This window comes from Choristoneura fumiferana, chromosome 16 (assembly GCF_025370935.1).
Source record: "Choristoneura fumiferana chromosome 16, NRCan_CFum_1, whole genome shotgun sequence".
NCBI lineage: Eukaryota > Metazoa > Arthropoda > Insecta > Lepidoptera > Tortricidae > Choristoneura > Choristoneura fumiferana.
The window spans coordinates 4,921,494-4,934,114 of record NC_133487.1 but is presented as its reverse complement, the minus strand read 5'-3'; the positions used below and the strand labels follow the sequence as shown (position 1 = coordinate 4,934,114).

Here is a 12,621-nt window from a genome sequence, read left to right as displayed (position 1 = left end):
GTTGCGAAAATAAATAATTTTGCATTTTTGATGACGAGTGTTATCAAACTACAGTTAATTTTACATAGATGTGAAACAAAATTATAATAATTTGTCAGCTTTAGCAAACATAGGTATAATATTTAAATATTCTTCGATGTTCCATCTGATTAAGTAGCTATCTATGTTGGTTCTCTCGGTGAAACATACATACATAAAATCACGCCTCTTTCCCAACGGGGTAGGCAGAGACTACATACAGAGACTATATCTCGGTGGAACAAATCGTTTAAAACAGGTACAAAAGATAATATTATAATGTATGTATAATAATAGTAATAACTATTTAAAACATTGACCTGACTTGACTAAGGATCCATAGCAGGGTCCAAACCGCACTGCACTCACGAAAACGCTGCATCACATTACATCACAAAAAAATAAAATTAAAAACTGAGTGTTTATTTTACACTATGTTCACGTAAGTCTTGAAACGGGCGTAAGCTATTTTTATCCCATTTACTTTACTTTATTACCTATAAATTATGAACCATAGATACAAGTAACATTTCCATTACAGGATCATTAACTGTCAAGCTATCGTAAACACTATTGCGAAACAGTTTCATAATAACGTCCGCATATCAAATAGCCTGGCGCCTGCGCCTACAATAAATAAATGATTGCGTTTCATTAATAACAACATCCACACGTTAAGCAGTCAAATAAACAAAAGAAATGTGAAAACAATGTCATGGATGATTATGTTACGTTTGAAATAAACAAAGTTATGAATGTATCGATGCGAGGAAGTAATTCTAACAACAAAGAACTGGCTATTGTGTTTAATTCACTTAAGAAGATAACAAAAGGTAATAGATATGACAATACCCCGTGGCTTTTGGATACAGGCTACGTAGTGTGGCAATTAAAACGATTAAAACATTTATAGCAAAGTATTGTGACCAAGACAAACCGTTTTGGTATGTTTTTCTTTTCTAAATATGGTTCTCGTAATCTAAAAATGCAAGAAAACGGTATACTTATATGACTTAAAATTACTAACATTCTAAAGGTTGACGAAGCTAACATTTTTATTCAGTAAAGGCAAGAATAAAAAAGTGGGCGTTCAAGAATTAAATCAATACGGAAATGATTTACTGCAAGCGCAACAGAAACTGTTTTTTAACACAAGCAAACAATTTACGCCGTGATGTCCTCTTTAAAGAGGTTCTTGAGTCTTAACATAGTGACACGTAGCATTCTCAATACGAGCATATTTTAATGCGTGTGTTTAAGTTTCACGGTCACATAACAAAGGTAGACATTGAATTGTCAATCGGTAGTAAATGCCTGATTGGCATCCGAACCATGTCTGATCTTACGTTATTGAGTGATCGTGAGGTTCTTGTCATACATTAGCAAGCTTGTAAGCCCTTTTAGACTCAATGAATGCTACTGTGAGACTGTCATTTTTTATATTTTCGATCAATAGTCCAGTAATAGTCTTTAATGATTGGCGGTTAGCTAATTAGATTAGGTAGGTATATGCGTGGTGGTTACGGGGTATAAGCCGTGATTGCGGTCTGCATGGGCGGACAGAAAAATGCCTTATCTAACTAAATATTATGACGTTGGCAGATTCAATTAAAGTCAATCACGGCCTACATCCCGTTGCAAATATACCTACTTGAAATAGTCCATTGTCTGAAAAATGTTAATAAGAGAAACCCTATCAGCCAAGCCCAAGTCTAGCCAAGATCTATAGTGATCTGGAGTGTTAAAATCTGCTTCTCCAAGAAAATACTTAATGCCCTTCGTACAAAAATATTAACTTTAAATATTTTCAGAAGCCACGCTTCCAGAAACCTCATTTTTATGCTGTAACACAGGGTTTCTCAAAGTGGGGTACGCGAACCCCTAGGGGTTCGCTATTCGACGGTAGGGGGGGTTCGCGACAAGGTTTACGTGATGGTAGCTGCAAGACTGGCAAGATGATTAAGATTGGTTTTTGCAGTCTTTTTGTATTTTTTAACTCCATATTTGTTACTTATTTGTTTGTTATTTGTTTCAGTTTGTATTTTCGTTGGCAAGACGATTCTTACCTATTATGTTACCCTTTGTGAAATAAATAATATACACTATAATTATGATGATATTTGAAATAAAAATAAACTTAGTTTTTCCAACAGTCAATTTTATTAATTTCTTTGAGGAGGAGGTAGGGGTTCGCTGTCGTCTAGAAACTTTAACAGGGGTACGTGGAGCCATAAGTTTTTGAAACCCTGCTGTAACATATTATAACGATTTGAAAATTCCAATTTTGTTTTAGTTTCATTAAATTTATTAAACCATTATCCAACTTTAGCTATCATTCTGGACGAGATAATTTAATGTGAAAAGGACAAAACATGTTTAAAATATTTCGAATTGTTTCGTTTGTAAGAGCGGAATAGTAATCAACAGAGAAAGTAAGAGTGATGTTGGATCGATTCGATTGTGAATGGCGAGACGAAAAAAATGTGTTAAGAATACAGATGGTTAATTAGATATCGGACGACGTAATTATATTCTGGCTGCTACTTGATTAAAATCTTACAAAGCAACTTCTTGTAGGTACCTTGGTCAAGTTATTGAAAATTATACTAGATTCAATTGAACGTCTATCGTGAAACTGCTTTCAAATTTGCATGGGTAGAATTAAGTAGTGGAGCCTTTGTGAAACCTTTACATAGTGACACGATGGCTTGTAATCATTTATCATCTTGAGAGCAATTGGTTATGTTTACATTGATTGTGCATATGTATAAAAGCTTTAGTTAAAACAATGTAGATTCAGTGGCTCAAACATTGTGATGAGACTGTGTTAGGGTCCTACGGGACGTTAAATAAAATCGTGGACTGTAAATTAAGGCTGGTTTAATAGCCGTCTAATGACAATCAATATAATTAAAATTTATAATAAAATAGAAGATCGTCCAACGGCGGTGGAGATCGTATGGCGAGTGGTCGCTGCCGGTCGGAGCGACGATCGTGACGTCGTCGTGTCGTCCTCCCGCACGCCTCGTCCCGTGCGCAAGTCAAGCCGGTCCTCAACATGCTCCCCGGGTTGAAGTAGAAGGCTTCAAAAATCTGGAAGGGGGCAGATATTATTAAATGCCCTCCGAATGGTGCCTCTCCTTGTCTTTATCTCGGCGACTCTAGTGACGCCGTCGCTGCCAGGGTAGAGCTGAATGACTCGTCCTAGAGACCAGAGTAGTGGTGGAAGAGCCCTTTCCTTAATGAGGACAAGCGAGCCCCAGTTTCAGCTCCCGAAGTGAAGACTGCCATTTAACCCTTTGCTGCAGGAGATGCACGTACTCCAAAGAGAAGCGGTTCCAAAAATGTTGCTTTAAAAGCTCGATCCTTTTGAAGCGCTCGAGGCGATTGATGTTCGTATCAGTCACTTGTGGATGAGGAATGGACGAAAACGAGCGTCCAATTAAAAAGTGTGCAGGAGTTAGAGCGGATAAATCTGATGGATCAGAGGAGAGTGGGGTAAGAGGACGAGAGTTTAAGACAGCCTCTATTTGAGCGAGGCATGTAGCCATCTCCTCATAGGTTAGATGAGTGGTTTGAAGTAACCTTTTAAGGTGAAATTTGGTGGAACGCACGCAAGATTCGGCCAAACCATTAAAATGGGGCGTATATGCCGGTACAAACTTAAATTCAATGCCTTCTTGAGCCATCTGACCTTGAAGGTCCGATTGAACTAAAAGTTTCGCTAACTCGTTACAAGTGCCAACAAAAGTTGTGGCATTGTCGGACGTAATGCTTTGAGGCTTCCCCCGACGAGAAACGAAGCGATTCAAGGCGGCAATGAACGCTTCGCAAGACAACGACGTAACGAGCTCGATGTGACAGGCTTTTACAGAATTGCATATGAAGATTGCCAAATAAGATTTTATAAGTTTGCAACCTCTACCTTTTTTATCGGCTATCAACACTGGCCCAGCGTAGTCGACGCTACAATGTAAAAATGGATACTCCAGTTCCGTTCGAGAAGCCGGTAACTGGCCCATGATAGGCTGTACAGTTTCAGCTTTATGCCTGAAACATGTAACACATTTGTGAACTATATTTTTCGATAGGTTTTTGCCTCCTAAAGGCCAATAAGTCTGCTTTATATTATTCAACAAAAGCTGAGGCGGGGCATGTAAATATTTTAAATGATAGTGAGCGAAAAGAATTTTAGTAAAATGATGCTTACTACATAAAACTATGGGGTGCTTAGTATCGTAACAATAAGAGGAATTTGCTAGCCTACCACCAACACGAATTATATCTTCAGAGTCGATAAAAACACTTAAAGAAATTAATCTATTTTTGTTAGGTATTGCCTTACCAGCTTTTAGAATAGCATATTCTTCAGGAAACATTTCAGATTGAGCTTTACGTATGATTAAATTTAATGAATTTTGAAGGTCCTGAATGGAAAGAAGACCAGTAAATTTTCTGGTAGGATTACGACAGTTGTAAATAAACCTTTGTAAATATGCTATTGTATTTTGTAAGTGAGTTAGTTTAGATTTATTTTTGATTAAGTTAGATATTAAGTCATCCGTGTTAGTTTTATTATCAAGCGCGAAAGAACAAGTAATCAACTCGGGTAGATCGTGTCTCTCGTTTACGTTGGGCATTTTAGGCCAAGTGGATTCAATCTCTGTCAAATAAGTCGGCCCGGACCACCACAATGATGAACAGCTGATGACATCAGCCTTCAGCCCACGAGAAACAAGATCCGCCGGATTGTCCTTCGACGGTACGTAGCTCCACGTGTGACCTTCAGTGCTTTCCTGAATTTCATGAACACGGTTGCGAACAAAGCTTTTGAGATTGGTTGACGGTGTATTCAGCCAACCCAGCACAATAGTAGAGTCACACCAAAATCTACATTTTGTGATCTGTATGGTTAAAGATGTTAATGTTTTATTACACAGCCTTGCAGCCAGCAAAGCTCCGCAAAGCTCTAGGCGGGGAATTGTCGTCGGTTTTATTGGTGCCACCCGACTTTTTGACGTCAAGAGGTGGACCTTGATAAGACCTGACTTACTTACAGAACGAACGTACACACAGGCGCCGTACGCCCGCTCCGATGAGTCTGAAAAAATGTGAAGCTCGTGAACAATAGAGTCTTCGCTGAGTACCCAACGAGGAATTTTTAGCTGGTTAAGAAGAGGCAGAGTGTCGGTAAACGAAAACCAGAGCCGTTTTATTTCGTCTGGAACCTCGGTATCCCAAGAACACTGCTCTATCCATAATCTCTGCATTATGATTTTTGCCTCCACGACACATGGGCCCACGAGACCTAGTGGGTCGAATATTTGACTGATGACAGATAAAATGTGACGTTTTGTAATTTTTTCAGGAAGTTCGATATTAATGGAATAACTTAACAAGTCCAAATCTGAAATCCAATTTAATCCTAACGTTTTTGAAGACACCTGTTTATGGGTATTAGAAATATCTAATACATTTTCTGATTGAGGGGAAGAAGGGGATATATTGTCAAGGATTATCTGATTATTGGACCGAAATTTTCGTAAATTGAATTTTGCTGATTTTAATGTGTCAATGATACCTGTACAGAGATTTATGGTACGATCAATAGTTGAAGAACCGCCCAAATAATCGTCGACGTAGAAATCTCGTTGAATAGCCTGTTTAACGTCGTTATTAGGAGCGCTAGCGGCTAAACTAACCAAACACTTTGTGGCTAAGTATGGAGCTGATGCCGTCCCATACGTCACCGTATTAAGAGTGTAAGTTTTTAAGGGTTTTGTTGTGTCATATCGAAAGATGATTTGTTGAAGAGAACGTTGGATGGGGTTAATTTCGATCGCTCTATACATCTTCTCTATGTCGCCGGTTACGACGTATCTGTGTTGACGAAAACGCAATAAGATAGAATAAAGATCTTCCTGTACAGTAGGACCGACCATCTGGATGTCATTAAGCGAAATTCCAGAAGAAGAGGCAGCAGAAGCATCAAAGACTGCACGAAGTTTTGTAGTAAGGCTAGACTCACGAATGACACCATGATGAGCTATAAAATAAGAGACCTGTTGAAGACAGCTAGACGAAGGCTCCTTGTTTTCGGTCATGTGACCTAAGTGTTCATATTCACGCATGAACTCCATGTACCTATGTTTGAAGACAGGCTCTCTAGCAAACTTACGCTCTAAAGATAAAAAACGGCACTTTGCTTTTTGAAAGGAATCGCCTAAGACTGAAGGATCATCCTTCAGCGGCATGGTCACTACAAAACCACCGTCATTGTTGCGCGTAGTGTTTGCTAGGAAGCTCTGCTCGCATGCACGTTCCTCAGGAGACAAGGAGTGCTTGGCTGCTACAGTGTCAAGTTCCCAGAAACGCGACAAGTCGGGATTGGGCTCCTCGTTTAAAAAATGACAAACAGAAGATGAAGACGGTGCTTTAAGACGGGCGACGTACCCAGACACCAACCAACCCAGTTTCGTTTCATACAACTTAGGTTGATTCTTACCTAAGTCTATGGAATTGTTACATAAGACGGACCAAAATACGTCAGCCCCGACCAAGATGTCTATGACTGACGGTATATTAAACGAAGGGTCAGCTAGACTTATTCCCATAGGAAGAGGAATATTTTCGATATTTATAAATGAAGACGGTAAAGCTTTGGTGATCTGAGGTAAAATAAGACAGTCGACAGTAAGGCTATAGTCAGAGTAAGACGACTTCATAGTAAGGCTGCAAGACTGTGTAATATAAGAAGTATTATTATTTATACCTGTCACCGTGGAGCTCGCACTACGTCGCGACAAACCCAGCTTACCGCAGAGCGATTGCGTTACGAAGTTGGCCGTGCTGCCATTGTCGAGCAGCATTCGAGCAGAGTGCGCGGCGCCCGCGCTGTCGATCACTTGCACGAGCGCTGTGGATAGCAAAACGTGCGAAAAAGTAGTAGGCTGTTTTAAGATGCTCGAACTAGCAAAATTATTTATGTTGCTAGTCGAGGGAATAGGAGGTTCAGGTATTGATCGAGGCTCATGCAAATGTAAGAGAGTATTATGCCTTTTTTTGCAATATTTACATGGTACAAGATTGCAATTGTTTTCTATATGCCCGGGACGTAAACAATTAAGACAGACCTTAGTTTCTTTGGCCTTATGAATACGGGTTTCAATAGGAAGGGCTCTGAATGTTTCACAGTTAAATAGAAAATGATTTTGATTGCATAGGGGGCATGTAAATATTTTTTTATGGTTTTTATTAAATTGATGGTTTGTTGTTTTTTTGTTATAATTATTTTGATTATTTGTAGCTATAAGTAGATTTGTATTTGTTTTATATGATTCTGATTTATTTAATTTACCTTTACTTTCTTGCAATGTCTCCAATAGAACTGCTCGGTTGCTAAGAAAGATAGTAAACATTTCTAAAGAAGGTGGATCAGTGAGCGTATTTCTGTATTCTTCCCATACTCTATGAGTGACACTATCAAGTTTTTCGGCCATCATGTGAATTATTAACGTGTCCCAATGCTCAGTAGGTTGATCTAAAGTAGACAATGCACGGAGATTTTTATTTGTGACATCAATAATGTGTCGTATAGACGAATATGATTCGTTGCGCATAGGCTCAACGTTAAAAAGTTCTCTGACGTGATTATTTACTAGCAACCTCTTATTGTCGTACCTACTGCACAACAATTGCCAAGCGGATTCATAATTTTCGGATTTGAAATCTAAGTTATCGATGACAAGTAAGGCGCTCCCTTTTAAGGAAGCACGAAGGTAATGCAATTTATTAATGCTATCGATGTCTTGTCTCGAATGAATTAAGGAGGTGAACGTGTCCCTAAACTCGAGCCAGTGTTGATAGTGACCATTAAAGACGGGTAAATCAATTTTTGGCAATCTAACACAATTGTTTTTAAAAGCGCTTGCCTGAGCATCCTCGTAGCCCGATGCGTCGAGCGCGTCGCGGCGCGGGGTACGCGCGCCGAGCAGCGCGCGCGCCGCCGCCACCAGCGAGTGGTACTGGGCCTCAAACTGCTCGCGCTCCACTGCCTCTCTATCGGGTTCATCCGAAAGCATTTCGATGTCGCTCTGTAATTTATCAAATTCCGCGTATAAGGCATCGAATTTACTAAACCGACTTTCCAGGTCCAGCAGTTGTAAGCTACTAGGTTCTTTGCAGGTTTTAAAGACCTTAACGTAGTTACTAAAAATCGTAAGCTTTGATTTCATACAGCTGCGTTTTTTAATCATCTTTTCGTCAGCCATAATAGCGGTTAGCAACAAGGTGAAATGAACTGCGCAAGAAAAATACTATTTAAGATGAATGCAATAAAGTGCAATTAACTATGAGGTGAGAACAAAGAATCAGCTGCGTAAGCGACTTGAAGCCACCGGCCGGCTAGATCGGGAAATAATAAGAAGCGATAGATTGGCGTAAACAAGTTCCCGTTATTCGAGATTTGCGCTTTGTGCAAATATATGCTTTATTATTGAAACGATTGTATTGAATTTGCTTTGAATAAGCTGGAAGAATAAATAAATTTGATATTAAATGCAAGTTTTGCTATAAAGGTTTGAAATATGAATAATACGGTTTAATGAAATTAAATTGAAATGTGAAAGTGCGTAAAAGTGCTCACTGAAATAGAAGCTGTTTGAAGTTCAGGCATATAAGGGGAATTTTGATACCACAAATTTTCGATGAAGAGGGAAGGATAGACAGGAAAAAATGGAACGAACTCACTCGATTGCCCAATCCGTCCACAAGTGAGATATTCCTCTTCTCCAAAAGGTTCCTTCTAGTTGAAGATGACTCGAACATTCGATGGGTCCAAAGTCCGTCGTGCGGTCGACCTCCGAGCGACCTCCGTGGCGCTTTTGTCTTTCGGCGGGTGTGGTTGCTCCTCGAATTTCCCACAACAGGATAGATGGAGATGATCTTGAAGTGCGCTTCGACTGCTGAAGACCACAACTGAAGAGCTTCGAGACGCGGACGTCGCGGCGGGCAATTTTTTAATCGAAAGATCAGACGGTGAGAATCCTAAAGGACCAATGTTAGGGTCCTACGGGACGTTAAATAAAATCGTGGACTGTAAATTAAGGCTGGTTTAATAGCCGTCTAATGACAATCAATATAATTAAAATTTATAATAAAATAGAAGATCGTCCAACGGCGGTGGAGATCGTATGGCGAGTGGTCGCTGCCGGTCGGAGCGACGATCGTGACGTCGCCGTGTCGTCCTCCCGCACGCCTCGTCCCGTGCGCAAGTCAAGCCGGTCCTCAACAGACTGCCAAACTCGAGTGAGACTAGGTGGGACAAGCGTGCGAAATGCAATTGAGTCATAAAACTAATAAATGTAAAGGGTTTTACAGGTTGCGCGATTGAAAGCTTAGCCGGAAAGGTTTTCTCATCATGCCAAAGGTTCTCCTAGTGAGCCTCCCTCGGATTTTCGACACTAAGAGGGAACAATGTTATTGATGTTTCTGAAAGACTACGTAACAACTGATTAAGAAGAAACGACAAAAAAACTGTCATTTTGTGGTCGGATTAGGAAGAAGAAAAGAAGAAATTCTTAAAAACACAAAACCGTAAATGGGATTGATCGACTTTGATCTAATTAACCAATCACATATCCAAATGTTTTTGTTCGGTACCAGTCTTATGAATATCCGTTCTCGAATCTTAAATACGTGTGAACAATCACATAAACAAGTAGTAGGCATGTCTTTCCAATGATAGTGTCAGCTTATCAATACACTTAGACTAATGAGCGATTGACAGGGATGTTTTAAAATTCCAACGTCTACGTCTTAGCCGTCACCTTTGACAGAATCCTTGTCATGATAAACAGCTTTTAAATCCTCACAAGATTGATTTATGCTGTCCTTTTGTTCTCCTTGTATTGTTATGATAATAGTATGTTTGCCTTATTCATCCTATTTGCTTAGCACATGAGCCATAAACAAACAGGTTATAGTAAGTGATAGAATCAGAGATGAGAACATGCGTATCTGAATTAAATCAATTGATGATTCTTAACATTTAAGTGGCTCTGCTCGACCGACAAGATGGACTGAAGACTTGGTGACAGTCGTCTAGGAACTTAACATCATTCCTACTTTCCTTTCATCGCTTTTCGCTTATTTTCCTACAGTCCACTTCCCTTTTTTTACACAGATAAGACGTAAACAGATGGATTTAAAATCTAATTTACAACAAATGCAAATGTAACGTCTGGATCAATTTAATTAAACAACGGGAAATAAACAATGATTAGTCACCACTTAACTATTTACGATGTGCCGGGATAACCATGAACACGCATGCGATTTGATGACAGCTTCATCGACACCCACGTGGTCTTAATAACAAGGTAGAGTATCTAATTTGTTGACACCTTATTCGGAAAGTCTATTTGAAACACTAGTTTGTATGAAATAACGTCAACATACAAGTATGTGCTGTAAGTTTACAGCTACACTTATATACATGGAATAGATTTTTTTTATATTTCCAAGAATATTTTTTTATAATTATTCACGATTTGTAAATTTATATTATTATTGCTATAATACCTTTTATTTTACCATTACTTTTAATTGACTTCTAATTTGCCAATGTAATTTAATCTGTATCTGATATTTTAGTGTGAATTTTATTATCCATTAATGTAATGTTTCATTTTTGCCTCATTCCTAGGTAGGTATTCATTTGATAATCCATTTTTGAATCCATAGTAATATTATACATGCGAAACTGTCTGTCTGTCTGTTACCTCTTCACGCTTAAACCGCTAGTTTGGTTTGATAGTGTAATTTTATGTAATAGTTCCAGTATGAAGCAATCTATGATCAAACATTCTCCCCTTTCATAGAATGCCGACATTAAAAATATTTTACACTATGATGTCAATTGTAGAGCATTAGAACCATTACCTTCTACGGCGGTCTCGAGTAAAAGGATTAAAGGACGTAACGGTTAACGAGCCTAGGCCTAGCACGATCGTAGACAAGGCTGAGGCCGTATGGTCTAACGCGCGTGCACTCGTGATCACATTCACCATCTCTTTTTACCCACATCCTATACCGTATGACAGAAAAACGTAGTGAAAACGAAAGTGATTCCGAGTGCATTAACCTACACATTATCTGGCTATGGCGTGCAGTGAGGGTAGTTTGCGCTAGTAGTGCTGTGGCCTGGTGCTGGTTCCTACCCTCACTGCAAGTCAATGTCTCTGATGTCTCTTTCCTACCAGTAAGCCTGTGCGAAAAGGATGAAAGTTATGTCCTTGACAAACGCTCATTTACTCGAAATAATTCTGGAAAATTGGATAGTTTCCGGAGGTAGCGATAAATTCTGCGTAGACGGAGTCGCTGGTAACAGCTAGCAAAGTTATAAAAAAGCGATAGTAAGTATGCTAGGGCCATAGGGATGCGCGCGCATGCGATCCCGCTGATATGTTAATGCGCGCACAGGTGGTCTTAGATGAGGGCGGGATAGTACAAATAATTCACATACATAATACTCACATAAAGTAGCTAGAGAAAGAAAATGATGGAGAAAACGTTGAAAACCTTCTGAGAAACGATTGAAAACCGACTTACATCGACACTCCATACCATATATATAAACATGGGTTATTAAATCTGTTCATTTAAAAAAAAACTTGTTTTTATAACTATAAATATGATATTGTTTAATGCACAAGAGACTTATGGAGTCATTAGCGAGTGCAGGTGTAAATTTGAGTGCGTTAAACCAATTTTCACCACGTGTCTTAACTTGTCACCATAAAAATACACGGTTTTAAAAACAAAATGTATAAAGGCCGAGATGATGATGATGAACCTAGTGGTTCGACCTAACTATGTCCTGTCAAAAAGAGGGTCGTGGGGTTCAAAACGGGGCTTATCTATGAACTTTGACTGAAACCTGCATATATCTATGAAGCAATTCAGTTTCGTGTGTGGTTTTCAGTCCACTCTCAGCTCGCATGGGACTTCAGAAGGCCCGTGCCCAACGGTGGCTTGTGTATAGTTACATACGTACTAAAAAGCGTGTCAAAATCGCTTCGAACATTCGTCTCAAACTATGCCAGAAAACTACAAAAAGTACTAACCTACTACCTAGAAGTAAACGTGATTGATTATATTTAGTCGCCTTACAGAATAAACTACACTCAATTGTATGTTTTGACAGCACTTTTTATCCCCCAAATAAAGAATGACGAGTTGAAAACACAGTTTACGGTAAACGAAAGCAATCGTATGGTGGTGAAATCACCACTAAAGTGTGCAACGAACGACTTGATAAGGATACGGCATCGTTATTGCCTTAACATGACAGTTGCACGTTAATATTAGCATACATATTTGAGAAGCGGGCCCTTTTGAAAGACTTCTTACTACTACGACATCAGTTGAATATAAACTTTATGGATTTGTATCTAGAGACTAAAATAAAAAATATATTGTTATTGAAGTAAGTTCTTCGGATAAGGCGGTTTTAAAGCATGAATGCATGGTGGTCTTGGTAAATTCACGTATTATAAAAACAGCGTCATTGCGAGTCGATTTCTTGGAAAGTAAAAGACGATA

At 39.1% G+C, this 12,621-nt stretch overlaps 2 protein-coding genes across 3 annotated transcripts in view; both read right to left on the bottom strand.

The window, feature by feature from the left end:
* LOC141436110 (uncharacterized) overlaps positions 1-12,621 on the bottom strand; it is a 114,617-nt gene that overhangs the window by 30,938 nt on the left and 71,058 nt on the right. The gene's annotated exons all lie outside the window — the stretch shown is intronic.
* On the bottom strand, positions 3,258-9,332 carry LOC141436497 (uncharacterized). The gene has a single exon (XM_074099503.1). The coding sequence runs from the start codon at positions 8,286-8,288 to the stop codon at positions 3,258-3,260; it is 5,031 nt and encodes a 1,676-aa protein (XP_073955604.1). The 5' UTR covers positions 8,289-9,332.

Excerpts from the sequence above, each read along its gene's own strand:
- LOC141436497 (XM_074099503.1), bottom strand. The coding sequence starts at position 8,288 with ATGGCTGACGAAAAGATGATTAAAAAACGCAGCTGTATGAAATCAAAG.